The sequence below is a fragment of the Camelus ferus genome, chromosome 27, assembly GCF_009834535.1.
Source record: "Camelus ferus isolate YT-003-E chromosome 27, BCGSAC_Cfer_1.0, whole genome shotgun sequence".
NCBI classification, from domain to species: domain Eukaryota; kingdom Metazoa; phylum Chordata; class Mammalia; order Artiodactyla; family Camelidae; genus Camelus; species Camelus ferus.
This window is the reverse complement of record NC_045722.1, coordinates 11,652,930-11,673,100: the sequence shown is the minus strand read 5'-3', so window position 1 is coordinate 11,673,100 and position 20,171 is coordinate 11,652,930. Positions and strand designations below refer to the sequence as shown.

General features: G+C 39.1%; 2 protein-coding genes across 11 annotated transcripts in view; one reads left to right on the top strand and one right to left on the bottom strand.

Annotated features, from left to right (window-relative positions):
- Positions 1-1,613: 1,613 nt before the first annotated feature.
- On the bottom strand, positions 1,614-6,919 carry PEX11A (peroxisomal biogenesis factor 11 alpha). Of its 2 annotated transcripts, XM_032468884.1 has the most exons (4): positions 6,731-6,868; positions 6,142-6,225; positions 4,425-4,540; positions 1,614-2,499 (listed from the first exon to the last, which is right to left on the bottom strand). In XM_032468884.1, exons 3-4 carry the CDS (start codon positions 4,519-4,521, stop codon positions 1,928-1,930), a joined length of 669 nt encoding a protein of 222 aa, XP_032324775.1. In that variant the 5' UTR covers positions 4,522-4,540; positions 6,142-6,225; positions 6,731-6,868; the 3' UTR covers positions 1,614-1,927. The 2 variants fall into 2 exon arrangements, with proteins under 2 accessions (XP_032324775.1, XP_006192636.1); XM_006192574.3 differs by lacking the exon at positions 6,142-6,225 and having other exon boundaries at positions 6,731-6,919.
- The window catches only part of WDR93 (WD repeat domain 93), a 40,551-nt gene continuing 27,222 nt past the window's right edge, over positions 6,843-20,171 (top strand). For 8 of the 9 annotated variants that reach the window (XR_004315532.1, XR_004315534.1, XR_004315533.1 and 5 more), the window contains exons 1-4: positions 6,843-6,977; positions 13,777-14,111; positions 14,751-14,943; positions 16,769-16,833. Coding sequence is in view for 6 of the 9 variants with exons in the window: in XM_032468881.1 (XP_032324772.1) it covers positions 13,785-14,111; positions 14,751-14,943; positions 16,769-16,833 (585 nt within the window). In the remaining 3 variants the exon portion in view is untranslated. Of the gene's footprint in view, positions 6,978-13,252; positions 13,482-13,776; positions 14,112-14,750; positions 14,944-16,768; positions 16,834-20,171 lie in introns of all 9 variants that reach the window. The other variant, XM_032468879.1, reaches the window with a different exon arrangement.

Here is a 20,171-nt window from a genome sequence, read left to right as displayed (position 1 = left end):
AGGGCACCATTAAGGTTTTCACAAATTCTAGCAGAGGTGGCATTTCCCAAGCTCTCTACCACCCACCCTAACTTGCAGATGACAAAAGTCCCCAGATGGACACCTCTCTAACATGCCTTCGCAGATTCAAGGCCAACTTCTTCAGAAGAATCGAAAACACCACCAACACAGAAGATACAGAGGACCCTCTCGCACGTAGCAGTCTGGATGAGATCATCTTAGAGGTTTTTCATCCCAGACATTCTACATCTAAAGCTTTCCTCACTCTCCTCCTCAGCTCAGACCTTCCAGGCGAGGGCTCATTTTACCAAAACTCACCCTACCAACTACGCAGACTGATTAAGATTATCTTTGGATCGCCCTATTTTAACTCTTCTCCATTCCCAGAACACATTCACAGATATATGAGTCAATTTTGTCTACAAATTTATTAGACATAATTAATTTATTACAGTAGAAGATCTGGACAAAGTAAAAAAGTTACATTTTTATTTGCCCTGATTTAGCAGCTTTCATTTTTCTTAAAATTCCCAAAATGTTCTTTCTCAAATCCCTTATCTTGATTGGTCACTTTAAAAATAGACAGCCAAGGACCAGAGTCTGCTTTTTAAGAATCTCCATCACATTTATGGGAAATTTATTTAGTGCACACTTCTTTTCTCACTTCCATTCAGATAAATGAGATGGCTTAATGAGCAGGACTGACACTGACCTCTTACCTGATGGCATCCCATTTCTCTGCCTCACTTGCTTCATGTTAAGAGGATCTATAATCACAAGTAAGACCCAATACGCCAGATAGGAAGCAGGAACATATGAGCAAGCGGCATGGACTCAGTATTCTAGTGTCCTTTTCACTAGCCCCTTCCTGCTCTTTCCCACCTCCCCCAACCACTCTACAAATACCAAGTCTGATTTACCATAGAACACTAAGACCCTCCTACATGCATAGTATTCATGAAGTTTCTTGGGAAGTGCCCAAACTGTTATATGGCTTTAAATAAAACGATCCAGCTGATAAGTCTAGATAGTTTTAACTTTTATAAAATATAAACCACTGACCAACACAGGTTCTAAACAGCTTTTTGCACAGGATCCTGGAGAGTCTCACACTTCCACTCAATCAGGAAGGCAGTGAAATATCATGGAAAGCACTAGATGGGAGTCAGAGAAATGAGGTTCGGTCCTCAGTTTTAAGCTCAGTCTCCTCACCTGTCACAGGCTAACTCACAGGCACCAATTATGAATTTCCAAGTTATTTTTACCTCAGGTCCTTTCTGTCTGCTTTTGACTTTTTGTTTCCTCACTGCATAATCTAAAGACATAATTTATATCATGAAGGTGTCAGATGTGTTTCTAATTTTACTTCTGGACAGAGGAAGGACAGTGATGTAAAAGCCAACAATTAAGTCCGGCTCGCCTTCATCCTGCCATTGGCTTCTGTAGAGGAAGTGGGGGTTGGGGGGTGGGAAACTGGTCAGAGAATAAGGGGCCTCTACTAAATCTGAGAGAGGGCTGTGCATCAGACCTACTGTAGTTGTGCAAAACTAGTCAGGCACATGGCCCAAAAGTCACTGCATACTAGTGTTCACTTGTTAGTTTGGATCTTTTTCAATTTTTCTCTTTCCATTTTTATTCATTGAGCAAATACTAAGTTCCTCTATGCACATAAGAAATGCTCAATAAATGTTAGATGAAGGAAAAATACTCAGAAATTCAGAAGTGACTCCAGCACTTGAGAAAAACAAATCTTCATGCTCCCCCCTCCACCATTCTTGATCCCACCTCTGTTCACATCACAGGTCACTAAACACTCACGTGGATAACTCCTTAAGTACAGTATGGCATAGTTGTGCCTAATGCAAATGTCCATTCCACTAACAGGTTGTCCTTAAAAGCAAGAACTCGTCTTTAGCCTGAAACCACGTCAGTGGGTCTTCAGCTTCATCTGAGGATATGCCACAGTGATGATGCCTGCTATAGAGGACACGAGGCCTCCAAGGCCTATGATGCCAGGATTAGACTTACAGATCCCCAGCTGGTCCAAAGGGTTCAGGATATCACAGATGTTCTTCACTGTGTCCAGGAGCAAGGGAGGATGCTTCTTCAGAGATCGGAATAAGAGAAGGAGAAAGGACTGGAGCCATTCTGTCTCCTCATCAGCCACGCTATACCCAAGAGGCTCCCGGGATGGTGACTTCTCCCTCTTTGCCCTGTCATGTGCAACCTGCTCCATCTGCAGGGAGATTTCATACAGATCCCTGACAAGGCTCAGCAGGACAGAATAGTAGTAATGGCGGGCAGCCCATGTTCGCCATTTCTCTTTGTTAATGCCAGAGGCGAGCCCTATGCTCCTCACGAAGAGGATGGTGTCACAGATGAAATAAATCACACGGTTCAGGCTGGCTAACGTTAGGCACAAGCGGGGCACCGGGTCAGTGGCATGAATGCTCTGCTGAGTCGCCTGTAGAGCATGCACCACGTTGCCTAGTCTGAACCCTGCAAGAAGAACCCACAACAGTTAACAGTTATTTAATTAGTATGGAATAGGATTTTATAAGCAGAATGCCTGTATCAGGGTGAGAGGTCAGCACTGGTATTTTAGTAACTGACCATCATTTGAGGCTCAGTCTTGCTCAGGAAAGAAGGACTTTACAGTGTGTTAAGGACACCTAAAATGATCCTAGAAGGCAAAAAAGACAGTGACTCTGTAAAATTATTACCTCCATTCCAGTGACTACATTAGCAATTACTTACAACATACTTTAAGCAAGATCAGTCATGAGTGTAATGATTCAAATCATTACATTTGAATATTAGATGCTACATTCTTTTGGAGAGTCTGATACCTTACATTTGATTTACTTTCCAGATAAAAGATTGCTTAAAAAAATACTGTTATCATTTTGCCATTTCTCTGGTCCAAACCCCCTTTGGCTCCCTACTGTTGAGAAGACAAAGGAGAGATGGTAGGATTCAGTGGACAAGACAGCTAATAATATTGTCATATGTGAGTCCTAGTTGAATTAAATCAACCACTGCAAGGGTATGTCCTTATCTGAGTGTGTAATTCAATTAATCAAGGATGCATCAATCAACAAATACTTACTAAGCACCTATTCAGAATAAGTTATAGTCCTAAACATCATAGAGGATACAAAATAAGTACAAAAGAAAGACTATATCTTAAGACTCAGCAAATGCTCAGAAGTAGCTATCCTCAGGAAGCTTAAAATCTCAGAAGAATGTTTGGTATTATTTTATCAAAAATAACACAAAACAAAATGTGTAATGAATAATCCTGGCTTCCAGTTCTGGCTCTTACACTAACTGGCTGAGTGACCTTGGGTAAGTCCTTTCTGGACTTCAGAGACTAGTGACCTCTGAAGGACCTTTGAGCTCCAACATTCTAAAGAATCTGAAAACTTCTAATCTTGCTCTTCCAAGCCAACCAAAAAGCTCACTCCACCCTTCCCATCCCTCTGCGTGACAAGTCTTCATCAAACTTGTTTCCTCATTGATCCTCCAATACAATGGTTTGTTCATAACAGTTTTAAGCCTTCACTAGAAGGAACCACCCTTCAAGAATGTTCTCCTTCCGTCTCTCTCTAGCCACACCTCAAGTTCCATCTCCTCAAAACACCTTTTTTTCCCTCTACCCCAACAAACATATTTGGCACTAAATCCTATATCACTACTTATATCATGTGATCTTAGTCCTCCCATAAAGCTCAGCACTACACCTGTATGAAGTAGGTGCTCAAAAATAACTGATCAACATCTGATGTCTACATTCCATTACCATGCCTGTGTTCATCTACTACAGCAGCCTCTGGTTCTCATCAAACAACCAGGAGTTGGACATGCAACTGCTATTAGAAGTATGAGATTTCCCGGTATGCTATATTGTTAAAATGAATTAAATGAGAACACAACACAAACCACTTTTTGCCTTTAACATAAAACAACTCCACAAATAATTTAAGAAAATGTATCCTTTCATTTTGTTTGAGCAATCCTCAAGGGAAGGGAAAAAAGGAAGGGGGTCCAGGATATAGCTAGTCTGTTCTTCTAGAGAATACAAAGGGATACCAAAAGCCAGAAATTCATGTCAGGGATTGTCAGAACATTTTTTGATTCTAAGAACTAAAGGTGAACTAATATATTATATGTCCCACTGGTTATGATTCAGCAGAAAGATATGGTATGGCACCAAATGAGAACATAGGAGAGTGTTTGTGAATGGTCTGCAGCAGAACGTTCAACCTTTTTGGCTTCTTGTTCCATAATGGCAGCCTTACTGGTGAACTTTATCAATAAACTTGATTGACTAAAAATTAATGATCTAGGAAATATTTTGTGAATTACAGGGTCTGAGGATTCTAAACCAGGAGCCACTGTCCCTCAGGGGACAGGGTACTTACATTTACGGCCAGTGCTCACACTGGACTCCAGTTTCTTGAGCTTCATTACCACCTTCTCTTTGTCAGCTTTAGGCTCTAACAAATATCTAAGCAACATGCATGAGTACTGAGTGGCTCTGAAATGCAAAAAAAAATGAGAATGATTTACAAACCAAATAAAATTTGATTCATGAAGTAAAGGAAGGAGAAACATGTTTTGCTAAAGGCAAGGTTTCCAAGACAATTTCTCATGTAGCAGCTCTTACAAGAGCAAAATTCTGCAAAGGTCACTCCATAGGGTCAAAGGGTAGAACATGTGATGGAAATGCGACACAAAGGTAATGAAAGAGAACTCTGCAATAATACAGTGAATAGTCCCTCAAAAAGCCTTTTGCTGGCACAGAGAAATGGATATAGTCAAAGCAGTAAACTGTACAAAAATCCACCTCATTTAAGTCTGCAAATACATATACTCTTTATTTACTGCAGTGTAAATTTCTAAAAGATTTCCAGATTTCTAATAGGGAATTTTTTTACCAGCTACTTATGTGACAGGACACATACTCAAACCACAACCAAATGAAAAGTCCACAGTTTGAATATCGCTTAATTTTTTATAAGAGGACCAAATACACACCAATACATACATAAGTACAGATTTGTCTTTCAAAACTAACTGGTATTTTATATAAAACACAGACTCCTGTTTAATAATACTCAATACTCAATACAGTGATTATTGTCATGAATACAAATAACAATGTCTTACCAACAGAAACATAACAAATGAAAACTCTTATCTCACATAATCAAACATCTAAATGCATTTGGAAGTCTAGTAAAGCAGGTAGGTGCCTGTTTCCCACTGTCCTGTAACTACACTGAAATCCCTTTATGTCATAAATATTATTCTCAATAAAAAAAGTGGCATGTTTTCCAAAATGGTGAACTTGTTACTGCGGATGAAGTAAAAAGAAACAATCTCTCTCTCTTTTGAAGTATACTTCCTGGCTAGAGGGCTCAAGCTGGTCACATCAATGAATCCCCCTTTCTCAATTTGGTCTAATAACAGAAATGTGTCTAAAAACAAGGCACTATTTCATGAATTGCAGTCTATTTACAGAAGCTCTAGATCACCAAAAGGGTTGGGAAATAAATACCAGAGATATCAGATATTGCTGAATAAGGGTATTCTAAACAATTATTTACTAACCAACCTCACTGATAAGCCTTGCCGGGTAGATTTTAATTCTATTTTAATGAAGCTTGTATATAATACAACTATTCTGAAAACCTATCAAATTAATTAGAAAAGTAGCATGGCTTGGTAGTAAAGAGGTGGGTCCTGGACTCAACTGTGGTTTTAAATCTCTCAGCTCAGCCAATTATTAATCTCTTTGTGCTTCAGTTTCCCCATTTCTATGAAATGGGGACGATTTAGAGTACTTAACCTCACAGGATTGTGATGAGGGTTAAATGGGTTAATAGCTGTAACAAACTGCCTACAATTTCTGGCATAAAGTCAGCTTCCAAAAGTCTCATAATTATTGGCGCTACTATTGGTCTGTGTCAATTAGCACTTATACATCCAAAAGAGAAAGAAATGCTGTTAAAACGGCAACTATAACTAATTTTTTTTATTATTGAGCAAGACTCAACCAAATTTCTAAAAGAAACATTATGAATTACTATTAAAATCTCAATCTCTGTTTAATATCTTCAGTAGCACAGCGTGTACCTTAGAGGTGCAGTCAGTTCTTTCTGAAGCTCTCCACACTGTACTGTATCTTACAGTTCACAATACTTTTTCACATGCGGTTATCTAAATGAAGTAGACAGAACAATGGAATTGTCCATTGGAAGATAAATACAATTTCTGTCACTCCCTAAGTATTTCATGGAGTCTTTTAAGCTACAACCAGTAGTTGGTTTCCCTAGATAGAAATGTCAACCCAGATTCTCTTAAATAATTCTTCGAAGAATGTCGAGCGGAGAAAACCCAGTCTTCCTCAGCTTAGGAGAGGGGGGGTTCGCCGGATGTTTTAACACAGCTAGCGGCCAGAGGATTTGGGGTGCCAGGCACCTTGGCTTTGGTGCACGAGGCTCGGGACCGGATGGGACAGGACGCGGTTCATTCGGCCCAGCCTCATTGAATTTAGCGTGAGGAGGGGCTCCAGTACCAACCCTCCTCCAGGAGCCAGCAGCGTTCTTCCTGCTTCCTTGCACTGGGCTACTACCTCCTTCTCTGGGTGTCGGATAACAGGGAACCGTGTACCCGGAGGGTCGAGGGACGGCGAAGGGGTGAAGGCCGCGGGCACCTGACTCACCTGAAGAGTCGGTCCCGGCCCTGAGTCTGGTTGGTGAAGCGGATGAAGGCGTCCATGGCGCCCACCCAAGGCCACGTCGCACTGGGATAGGTCGCAGGTCCTCAGGGGCACTGCCAGGTCCCCAGGGGAGGGTGGGTCTCGGCCCGCCCCCGTGGGGGCGGGCACACTTTTGGAGGAGCGACTTCGCGGGCTTCCGGTTGGGGCCGGAAGTTGTAGTTACTAAGGCGACGCCAAACTGCTGGCCCAGGTGAGCGAAACCCCCGGCTTTTGCCTTCGGGTGCCGCCGATTACCACGTGTCCCAGGACTCCCCTCTACCTCTAGGATCTCCTAGAGAGGGATCTGAGGGGGCCTTTCTCCCCAGCCTCAGGGGTCTGCAGAACGCCCCATACCTCCCAGCAGATCCCGAGTACCCAGGAAACCCCAGGCGGAATCCCAAGTGGAGATTCCCAAATGGAGATTCCCCTGAGCTTTTGCTTGGGAATTTAGGGGCCTCATCATTTCCCAACTCCGTGCCTCCGTTTTCCTTGAGCAACACCAGCTCCAGGTCTGGGGAGGTGTTAGAGCAGAAATAAGCCAATTCATGGAGTGTATTTCAAACATTAGAGCTGGGTAAAGTGAGAAAATTTTCTGTTAGGATTATTGAACACTGAAAGAAGATTGCTACTTGAAATTCTAAAAGGGTACATAAACAAATGGGGACCAAAAGAGATTACAATGAAATTGCACCACTGTCGTTTGTTTTGTGGGGTTTGAAGATATGAAGTGCCACTCATTCCATAGCAGTAATTTGATAAAATGAGCGCCCTATAGTCACAAAGTAGGGTCATCTGTTTTTGTAATCTTTACTCCCTTGGTCAGGCCTGCCCCCTGATATTTGCAGGCCGACGGTAAAAGTTCAAATAGAGATCCACAAACCATATAGTTAAATATTTAAAGTTTTAAATCAAGGTAACAAATTATTGAATGAGCTATGTTCTTTTCTCCTGCCTTGACAAATATACCATCATAATGATCTGGAAGTCTGGTTTCACATTCAGGATTCTTGGGCACCGTGGAATACCTGGAAACACAGCTGGAATATGTACTGTGAGGAGACCTGATCTCCAGTCCTTTCCCAACTCTTTACACACCACTTCTGGCTCCCACTATATCACTGAGAGGGCCTTGTCTGCAGTGTGTGGCTACTCCAAGCCACATCCAAGTTCTGCCCGTTACCCTGCAAACAGCCATGCCCTGTCCACCGTTCAGGTCTAGGGGTGCAGCTGGGTTAGCAGCTGGGTCTGCCCTCAGGAGAAAAGCAAGAAAGGTGCATGTAGGCACTGGAATCTTTAGGGCTATAAATTACAAGGGTACAATTACCCTGAACATAGTCTAGATCCAGAAGGCAGGAAGTCTAAGCTTTGAGTGGGTATATTCTCTTGATCCCATGAATTTCTCATCTTTTGCAGAGGGAAGTCCCTGTAAGAAAGCCAGAAGTATTCTCTAAGTTCATGTCCCAGAGCAGGGCAATACTGCAAGCAACACGAATTTGTTAAGTGTCAGCACTGTACCAACCTCTGTGCTAAGCTCTAGCCCAGGGAAATAGACAAATGAGAGAAACAAGTAAACAGAAAAGTACAACACAGTGATATATTAGATGATAAGAGGTGAACACAGGGTGCTTCTAAACACAGATTTAAATAGTCTGTGTTCTATAGCTATAATTCTGCCTTTTCCACAGTACCGTAAATTGAATTATATGGTATGTAGCTTTTCTATCTGATTTCTTTCACTAGCATAATAACATTTGAGTTTCATCCACGTTGTGTATATCAATAATTTGTAATTTTTTATTGCTGAGTGGTATTGCATTGCATGGATATACCATAGTTTATTATTTCTTCATCCACTGAAGCACATTTGTGTTGTTTCCAGTTTGAGGCAATTATAAATTCAGCTACTATAAATATTAAGTATAGATTTTCATATGAAACATAAGGTTTAATTTTTCTTGGATAAATATGTAGGAATGGGATTGCTGAATCATGTTAAATGTATGTTCAAATTTGTGAGAAACTACTAAATTGTTTTCCAAAGTGGCTCTACTATTTTGTGTTCCCACTGACTATAAGATATGAATGAGTGGGAGTTTATCTGTTCTTGTTGATTAGCATTCGGGTTATTTCCAGTTTGGAGCTGTAAACTCCAAGTAAAGCTGTATTGAATGTTCCTTTACAAGTCTATGTATGGACATAATGTTTTCAGTTCACACCTAGGAGTAAAATGACTAGATATTGTGGTAAGTGCATGTTTAACTTTTCAAGAAATTGCTAAACTGTTTTCCAAAATGTACTATTTTACTTTCCCAACAGCAGCTGGGAGAGTTGCAGTTTCTCCTCATCCTCAACAACATTTGGTGTGATCTGTCTTTCTAACTTCAGGCATTCTAACACATGGGAAGTGGTATCTCATTGTAATTTTAATTTGCACTTGACTAATGACTAACGTTGAATATCTTTTCATGTGCCTACTTGTCATCTGTATATCTTCTTTGGTTAGGTGTCAGTGCAAATCTTTTGCCCATTTTTAAAAAGTTGGGTCATTTTCTTATTACTGAGTTTTAACAATTTTCAAAATATTCCAGGCCCAAGCATTTTATCATATATATGACCTCCCAATATTGTCTCCCAGGCTTTCTGGACTACTATGTATTCTCTTTAATGTCTTTTGAAGAGCGTAAGTTTCATTTTGAAAGTGTTTCATATGTCAGTATTTTTAAAAACTTGAGCCATTATAATAGTTATGTAGTAATGATTGATAAGTTATTAAGAAATATTTCCTATAAACAACAAGTTTATACTGTATAGCACAGGGAACTACATTCATTATCTTGTAGTAACTTATAATGAAAAAAATATGAAAAGGAATATATGTATGTATATGTATGACTGAAACATTATGCTGTATACCAGAAATTGACACAACATTGTAAACTGACTATACTTCAAAAAAGGGAGAAATATTTCCTAACATTTTGAGGTTTTGTATGTTTCTAAATAGCTTCCTGTTATTGATTTCTAAAACAATTCTGTGTGATCAGAGAACATAATTTTTACGACTTGAATACTTATAAATGTATTAAGACTCGGTTTATGGCCCAGAATATCATTTGTCTTGATAAATATTTCAAATGTACTTAAAAAAGAATTGTATCCTGCTGTTGGGTAGAGTGATCTACAACTGTCAGTCAGATCAAATTTGTTAATAGTGTTCAAGTTTTCTGTATCCTCGCTGATTTTTCTGTCTACATGTTCTGTAAATTATTGAGAGAGGGTTTTGAAATCTTTGACTATAATTGTGGATTTGTCTATTTCTCATTGATATTCTACCAGCTTTGCTTCATGTATTTTGAAGTTCTGTTATTAGGTTTATAAACATTTAGGATTGTTATGTCTTCTTGATGAACTGACTCCTTTATTATTATAAAAAAACCTCTTTATCCCAAGTAATATTCTTTGCTTTGAAATGTACTATATGTGATTTTAATATAGCCACTTTAGCTTTCTTTTCATTAGTGTTAGCCTGGTAAATCTATTTCTACTCTTGCAGTTTTAATCTATATGTATCTTTATATTTAAAGTGGAATTTTTGTAGGCAATGTTTTCTGTCTTTCTCTTTAATCTGACAATTTCTATTTTTTGATTGGAGACTTTAGACTATTTACATTTGATATGATTATTGATATGGTTAGGTTTGCTATTTATTTTACTTGTCTCATCTGTTTTTTGCCCTTTTCTCTCTTTTTGACGTTTTAAAATTATTTTTATTACTCCATTTTTTTCTCCTTCGTTGGCTTATTAGCTATAATTCTTTGTTTTATTACTTTAGTGGTTGCTTTAGGGTTTATAGTATGCATCTTTAACTTACCATAGCCTACCTTCAAGGGATATTGGCATACTTCCATTTCTCCCCTCCTAGCTTTTGTACTATTATTATTACATATTTTCCTCTACATATGTTATTAACCCCATACTACATTATTATTTTTTGTTCAAACATTTTAACTATCTTTTAAAGAGATTCAGATAATGAGTCTTTATTATTTAGCTACATAGCTATCATCCAGTGCTTTTCATTCCTTTGTGTAAATTCACATTTCTCTCTGATGCTGTTTTCCCTCTGCCTGAAGGCCTTTAATATTACTTCTTGTAATGCTGGTCTGCTGCTGCTGAATTCTTTCAGTTTTTGTACGTCTAAAAAGTCTTTATTTCCCCTTCAGTTGTTGCAAGGTATGTTTTTTAGCCTAGAATTCTTGATCGGCAATTTTTTTTCTCAGTGCTTTTAAGATGTTGCTTCACTACTTCTCATTCGTGCTGTTTCCTTCAGGAAATCTGTTGTCCTTTACTTTGTTCCCTTGTGCATAGCTTTTTCTCCCTGGTTGCTTTTCACATTTTGTCTTTAACACTAGTTTTAAGCAGTTTGAGCATGATGTGCCTTGGTATAGATTTCTTCATGTTTAATTTGCTTAGGATTTATTTTTCTTTTTGAATCTGTAGGTTTATAGTTTTCATCAGAATTTGAAAATTTTTGTCCATTATTTCTACAACTTTTTTTTTGGTCTCTTCCCTCCTCTGAGGATTTCAGTCACATTTATATTAGGCTATTTCAAGTTATCCCAGACCTCACTCTCTTCATTTTTTTTTTTTTCAAATTTTTTTCCTCTTTGTTTCATTTTGTTTCTATTGCTATGTTTTCAAATTAACTAATCTTCTCTTTGGCCCATCTAGTTTGCTTTACTCTGAACTCTTGTTATAATCTAATCTAGTGTATTTTTCATCTCAGACATTGTAGTTTTCATCCCTAAAAGTTTGTTGGGTTTTTTTTTTTAATATATTCTGCATCTCTGCTTGACACATTCAGCATTTCCTCTTAGTGGTTGGTTGCTTTTTGGTTTTTTTGTGTATTTTTTTTTTAATTGAAATATAGTCAGTTTACAATGTTGTTTCAGTTTCTGGTGTACAGCACAATGCTTCAATCATACATGAACCTACACATATTCGTTTTAATATTCTTTTTCACCATAAGTTACTCCTCTTGGTTTTTGAACATGTGGAATAAACTAACCATTTGGTTTGCTAATTCTAATATCTGTGTCGTTTATGAGTCAGCTTCAATTGTTTGAGTTTTCTGTTTATTATGGCTTGTGTTTTCTTGCCTCTCTGCATACCAGTTAATTTTTATTTATTGCATCCTAGACATTGTGAATTTTACTTCATTAGATGCTAGATATTTTTGTAACTGAGCAAGGGCTTGTGTGCCTAAGGCACAGAAAGCTGAACTCTGACAGCAGGTGTTAGCAGCAAAGTAAGGGTTTATTGGCAGGGCACCAAGCAGGAGGGTGGGAGACAGATCTCAAATCCACTCCCTCTGAGTCTTTGAATTAGGGGTGTTTTAAAGAGGAAGAACAAAGAAACGGATTAATCATTGTCTTGTGACATTTCTTAATCATGGTTTCTGGAATGAGGATGTCCCTGGTTTATTATTCTCTGGCCGGATGGTCCATGGCTCGGGGGTCTGTGAGCTCATCCTGCCCTGGAGAAACAACCTGATGTTTAATGATGATATCTGTAACAGCAATTTTAGTCCCTTTACGATGTTATCAGCAACTGCAGTCTTAGTCATCTGATTTTGGTTGATTAGTGTTCAGTTAGCACAGGACTGAGGTCAGAGGGGACAAGCAAGGGAATAAATTTTGAATAAAAAGATTAATCATAAACTCAGTAAGGGAACTCAGTTATAAGGGGGCTGTTTCATATTTGTATTCCTGTAAGTGTTCCTGAGCTTTGTTCTGGTACGTAGTTAAGGTACTCAGTAAGTTTGATCTTCTGACTCCTAAGATTTGATGGGCAATACCAGAGCAGCGTTTGTCATAGGGTTCATTTTTCCCACTACTTGGCTAGACTATTCTGAGTACTGTACCCAATGTTTGTGAATTATGAGGTTTTCCATTCTCGCTAATGGAAACAGGCATTATTCCTGGCCCTGCGTGAACTCAGGTTACTGTTCCCACTTAGTATTTCAGGTGGTTCTTTTCTCCCAGACTTAGACTCAGATAGTCTCCTCTCACTTTGCACTGGAAACATCACAAATGTGCAGGTGAGAAAAGTTGATGGCAGCAGGGCCTTTATAAGACTTCCATGGTACTCTGACAGTGCAAGGCCCTATTCCACTACGCAATAAGCATCTTCAAATGTACTCTGTGTTCCACATTAAATGCCTTTTTTTAAAAAAGTAACATTTGAAACCCTTTTTGTAGTTTGTACAGTTCTGAGTTTTGTAAAGTACAAATTACTCATCCTTTTCTTATAGACTTAAACATTGTGTCCATACAGAGTGGAGCTGATAAGTTGTAAATATTTTTGTAAATACTTCATTATTTTGATTTTGTGGGGTTTTTTTCAGTCAAAGATTTTTTTTTCAAGTCTCAGACATTTCTGTATGCCCTTGAAAAATCTCATAAGCTCCGGGCACCCTGCCTGCAGAACTCCCGAGTGGCACCAGTGGGAGAAGAGAGGAAGGAACAAACAAGACAGCAAGGATTGGAAGTGCTTGAGCTGCATCTGATTGGAAGTGAGGGAAAAGAAAGCAGAGAAGTCATGGCTCCCTACCCAGCCGGCCTGAGCACAACCATTTGCAGAGATAGAAGAGCCAGGAGAAGGCATAAGTTGTAGAAGAAAGGGTGACTTCTATCTGGGACAGAAAGACAGCCAGGTGAAGAAAGGCAACAAGGATGCCAAATTCCTTTCCTTCCATCATAGCGCACATCATCTTGGCCTGGCCTGGAAGATGTGATAGTCAGTACCTGTCTCCACTGATACCCTTATTAATATGAAGAGCATATCTTAGTTATGTGTGAACGATCCTGTGGTAAATAAGGAAGGTGCCAATATCTAGAATAAATAGTTTCCATAGGCTATTCTGCTAAGGAGTAGGATGTACTGACTTCCTCTGATAACTTCTTCTTTTTCTCAAAGTACCTTGACTGCTAACTTTATCAACTTTTCAGTTTCATAGATGTTCTCAGCGCCACCTTCTGTGATGACATCCCCCAAAGGAAATCGAGCCCATAAGATGAAGCTGCCCATTTTTACCCAAAAGGGGATGCTGGAAGTGCCATCCCCAACAGAGAAAGACTGGTCTAAGGATGATGAAGACAATTGCGTCTTCAGTGATCCAGAGCAAGAGGTGGATTCCCTACCTCAGCCTTATCGAATGATCAACAAGCTGGTGAACTTTCTGTTTGACCGTTCTTGGGAAATTATTGAGGAGAGGGACGTGTTGAGGACAGCTGAGCTCAGCCGGATCCAGCCTACCATCTACTCTCCGTTTATAGAAAGCACGGTATGGAGCAGCTGACCAGGAGGCCTTGTCTCTCAGCTGAGTGTTAATAAATGAAAGCACCTGATCCTGGGAAGGAATTCCTACTGGGAACGTTCATTCAATAAGACAGGGGCATTTTTGAAAGATTATAGGCACGCTGAGGTTGATTAAAATAGATCTAGTAATTTGCCTAGGGAAATGGGCATTCTGGTTAATTAAAGATTATTTAAGAGGTCTTTTATATTTTGTTATTTTAAAATCTTTCTGAATGTATTAATCACTCTCTTAATTAAGCATTAATCTTGGTGGTTGAGAATCTGCCAGTGCCTCAGCTATAGCTCTTTCCACAGTGTTTTAGACGAATACAGTACAGGAAAGTGGGCCACTGGTCCACTCATCACAGGGCCCATGGTCACACTGAGTGTTGTGAATGAACTTTTATTCTCAACGTCTTTGTTTTCTCTGGCCCTTTTCCCCTAAAAGCAGAATGCTATGACTTTCTTGATGCTTAGGCAAGGTATTTAGATGGACACTATGTTTGGGCATGATATTATATCTAGGAAGGGCCTGCATGCCTCTTTGAAGAGTTAGCTCATAATACTTGCAGATGGTGATAACTGAAAATCATTCCTTTTTTCTTCTTTGTTTTTCTTTTCCCAGCTCAACAAAATGCCAAATTGTATGGCTGTTTCTCAAGACTATGTGTTTATTGGAGGAACGAAAGGATTCTCCATCTATAATCTGCACAATGCTAAAAGAATATATGTTTGGGAGAAACTTAAGGTTGATGTGACTTCCATCTGGGCCACAGATTTGGGGAATGAAATACTTATTGCTCCTGTGGATGAAATGGGTACTTGTTCTTCATCTTCCTTTTTAGCCTGATTTACAGGAAGCTGTAGACTGTCATTCAGTTTAATCTCCTTTCCAGGTGTGGGCAGGGCCGGACACTGAGAATTCTCCCTGGTCATACTGTTCACTAACATCTGCAGGACAGTCTGCTGTGCCAGGCATCATTCTAACATTTCACATATGTTGGCCCATTTAACCCTCACAACAGCCCTAGGAGGTAAATACAGTTTATTATTCCTGTTTTTCAGAAGAGGCATGGAGGTTAAATAACTTACCTGAGGTAACGCAGAAGTAAGTGGCACAGGCAGAATTCAAAGCAGGCAGCATGACCCCAGAGTCCACACCCTTCGGCCACTCAGCAGTCCTGCTGCTCATATAAACCAGGGCTTGCTTCTTCCCTCAGCCTGAGGATGAGCCAGGCATGGGGACTATAGTATAGAGAACTATGGACTGTGTCCTAGAGGATACTGTGTCTGCAGGAGAGTGACCTGACCCACTTGGCATTTTAGGAAGAGCACCCTGGTAGGAGTTTGAAAAAGTCAAAAGTAAAGCAGAGAGACCAAGAAGAGCTAGTGAATTCACTGAGGAGAGAAATTATGAGGGTCTGAACCAAGGCAGGGGCTGCTAAAGTGAAAAGAAAATTTTATTATGGTTATGAAAGATGTTAACACTGGGGGAAGTGAGGTAAGAGGATATAAGGGAACTCTTTGTACTATTTTTGCAATTTTTCTATAAACCTAAAATTAGTTCAAAATAAAAGCCTCCAAAAATAAAAAGGAAAATATAATGGAAAAACTCAGTGAGTGATGGAATATATGTATGGGGTCAAGGAGTAGGGAGGTAGGTAAAGAAAAATGACTCCTTTCTGCCTTAGATAATGGGGGTGATGATGATGCCATTCCTTGATAAGCAGTTATAGGAGAATGAGGTTTCAGGGGTCTGTGAGCTGAAAAATTGCACTTGAGCACACAGACCTTCAAGGCACCTGGAATGGGGATGTTGATACTCAGGAGGAGTTTGGTGTAAAGATAGGATTGCATTTATCACATTGCATTATATCTAGTTTGTTTCATGTCTGTGTGATTCCCAGTGTGATGAATTTGAGGGTTCAGACTGCCTTGGTAGCACATCCATAGTCATAGAGCAGATATCCCGTGAATGTTTGTTGGGCTGAGTTAGACTTTCACACACAGTGGGCCAGATGCCTTTACAAGGTCTGTATGACGGGTGTAGGGGCAGGTTATGAGTGCCTGGGAGGCACCAAAAGAAAGAGATAAAAAGTCGTGGTGGATGATGATCATATACTGGAGCCCTTAGTTTAAATGGGAATTAGAATGACAGAATTACTTATTCAATCAACAAAATTAACTGCATGAGGAGCTTGTTAGGGCTTGAGGGATGAGGCACAAAGAAGAGTAAGGTATGATCCTTTCTCTCAGAGAATCTGTGAACTTGCTAGATGAATAAAAAAACACTCACAGGAAGCAACTGGGTAACAGGGCAAAGCAGTATGGGATGATGTGCTAAAACAGGTGGAGAGAAACCAGGAGTGGATTGGCGTAGCCAAAGTGCTTTCAAGAGGCTTCTGGAAGAAGAGGGTAGGGCCAGAGTAGGCAGAGAGGACCCATGAGGAAGAGTAACTTGAACATTTCAAGGGAAGGGTAGAGGAAGGCAACGAGACCAAGGTATTCACGGGCAGTGGAGGAGCCGGGAAGGAAGCCTAATAATGCATGAGCTTGTGATTGTATTTCAGGACGTCAAGTATAAAATTCCAATTCTTTGGCTCAATTTTCTATCTTTCATTCTCACTTATTTTTCTGTTTCAGGTATCGTTAGACTGTTTTATTTTTATAAGGATAGTCTTTTCCTCATCAAAGCCATCAATGAAGTGGTAAGTTCTGTTCTTTTATCTATAGCTGGGCAAAAGCTGTAGCAAATTGAGTTTACTTTTAACATGGAGGCAATGACAGCCATCCTAGAGTAGAAAGGAATAGACCCCTCCCTGGCCAAAATACTCTCTTCCAAAATACCCAGTTAAAAGATCCCCCACCATCAGAGGGTACATGCTGAATGCCTTGGATTTATTTAGAGAATAAATAAATTCCCTGTTGTCAAAAGAAGAAAATCACGGAGAAACTCCAGTCCAGATTGAGCACCAAACCAACATATCTAATAACTACTTACAAGTCCCTAAATTCTCCAGGCTGCTTCACATCCTGTTCCCTTGCTCGTGCTGTTCCCTCTGCATAGAATGTTCTTGTCTCCCTACTTACTATATGTGCCTCTTATTAAATTTCTCTCATTCTTCAAGACCACCTCAAATATCTCCTCCTCTGAGATACTTTCCCTGATACACCCAAGAGGGGTTGATCGCTCCCTCCTCTGTGCCTCCAACATATAGGACAGAATATCTTTTCTTTTCTTTTCTTTCCCTTTCTTTCCTTTCCTTTTCTTTTCTTTTCTTTTCTTTCCCTTTCTTTTCTTTTCTTTCCCTTTCTTTTCTTTTCTTTTCTTTTCCTTTTCAGGGCTTATGGTACCTCTGCTTTATTTGTTTTTTATAAATACATACATATATATTTTTTCTTTTCAAATTCTTTTCCATTATGTGTTATTATAAGAAATTGATTATAGTTCCCTGTGCTATACAGTAGGTCCTTGTTGTTTATCTGTTTTATTTATAGTAAAGCATGTCTGTTAATCCCCAACCCCTAACTTATCCCTCCCCACCCTTTCCCCTTCAGTAACCAGTTTGTTTGCTATGTCTGTGAGTCTGTTTTTGGTTTGTAAATAGAATTTGTATCTTTTTTAAGGTTCCACATATAAGTGATATCATGTGACATTTATCTTTCTCTACCTGACTTTCTTCACTCAATATTGATAATCTCTAGATCCATCCATGTCTTGGCTATTGTAAATAGTGCTTCTATGAACATTGGGGTGCATGTGTCTTTTTGAATTATAGTTTTCTCTGGGTATATGCCCAGGAGTGGGATTGCTAGACCATATAGTAAATCTATTTTTAGTTTTTTAAGGAACTTCCATATTGTCCTCCATAGTGGTTGCACCAATTTACATTCCCACCAACAGTGCAGGAGGGTTTCTTTTTCTCCACACACTCTCCAGCATTTATTATTTGTAGACCTTTTAATGATGGCCATCCTGACTGGTGTGAGGTGATAACCTCATTGTAGTTTTGATTTGCATTTCTCTAATAATTACCAACATTGAGCATCTTTTCATGTGCCTGTTGACCAGCAGGACAGATTATCTATCACAGTATTTTCTCCATCCTCCGTACTTGTTTATATGACTGCTGCTTCTCCTAGGTATAAGTTCGTCAAGGGCAGGGGACATGTCTTACTCACCTGTGTATTTCTTGTTCCTAGTACACTGCTTGCATATTATAGATTCTTAGAAAGTGTTTTTTTGAGTTAATGAATCCAAAAAGGGGAAGTTATTGCTCAGAGTACATTTTTAATTGAAGTTTGTTTTGTAAAAAAAAAAAAAATGTTATTGATGGGCACCAAAGCAGTTCAGCAGGGAAAAAAAAGTATTTTCAACAAATGATATTGGAATGCTGGATAAACAAATGGGGTGGGGGAATGAACCTCAACTCTACCTCACACCATTTTTAAAAATTAATTTGAGGTGGATTATAGACCTAAATATAAAGGCTAGGAACATTATTCTTCTTGAAGAAAACTCAGGAAAATATTTTTGCAACCTGAGGCAGGTAAAGATTTCTTAGAATGTAAAAAGCACTAACCATAAAAGACAAAAACGAAAACTGGACTACACTGAAATTAGAAATTTCTCATTTCTCACGCCTTATGCAAAAATTAACTCAAAGTGGATCATATGGGGGGAAGGGTTTAGCTCAGTGATAAAGCACAGGTTTAGCATGCATGAGGTCATGGGTTTGATCCCCAGTACCTCTGTTAAATAAAAAGAAAATAATAAGTAAACCTAGTTACTTACCCCCAACAACAAAAAAAGATTAAAAAAATGGATCATATGTCTATATGAAAAATCTAAAACTATGAAAATTCTAGAAGAAAACATAGGAGGAAGTCTTTGTAACCTTGGGTTAGGCAAAGATTTTTTAACTACAACACCAAAACCACAATCCATATAAGAAAAATTGAAAAAATTGGAATTCATCAAAATTAAAAACTTATGTTCTGCAAAAGACACTGTTAAAAGAATGAAGATGCAAGCCACAGACTGGGAACAAATAATTACAAATCACAAATCTGATAAAGGACTTGTATCCAGGAGATACAGAGAGCTCTTATAACTCAAAACTCAGAAATAAGAAAACCCAATTTTTTTTAAATGAGCAAAATTCTCAGGGAAAAAAGAACAGCTCACCAAAGAATTTATATAGAAGGTAATATGTTCACCATCATTAGTCATTAGGGAAATTAAAATCATGAGCTATCACTGCACATGTATTAGAAGACCTCAAATTAAAAAGACTGACCTTACCAAGTGTTGGCAGAGATATGGAACAGCTGGAACTCTCCTACACTGCTGGTGGTGAAACAGAGTGCTACAACCAGATTGACAGTTTTTTAGAAACGTTAAGCATACATCTATGATACAATGTGACCATTCTGCTCCTAGATATTTCCCCGGGTGAAATGAAAGCATACCTCCATACAAAGACTTGTACATGAATGTTCATAGCAGCTTTAATAGTCAACACCCAGAAACCACTCAATACCATCAACAGAGGAATGGGTAAGCAAATTGTGGTACATACTGCTCAGCAGTAAAAAGGAATGCACATAACTACATGGATAAATCTCAATTATGCTGAGTGACAGAAGTCAGACAAAAAAAGAATACTACATACTGTTATGATTCCATTTATATAAAATTCTAGAAAACACTAACTAATCTGCTGACAGGAAACACGAAACACCAGCTTTTGCCTGGGGTGTGGTGAGAGAGGGGTGGAGGGAAGGTTTACAAAGGGGCAAGAGGAAACTTTTGAGGGTGATGGATATGTTCACTGTCTTGATTGTGGTGCTGGTTTCAAGGGATATACATATGTCTAAACCAACCAAATTGTACACTTCAAACATGCAGTTTAGTATATGTTATCACACCCCTAATAAAGCTGCTAAAAGATTTAAAACTTCTGCTCATCAAAAGATGCTACTACAGTTTGATCAGTATCGGGGGCAGAGAGCAGACCCCAGAGGGCTCTGAGAAACCCCACCG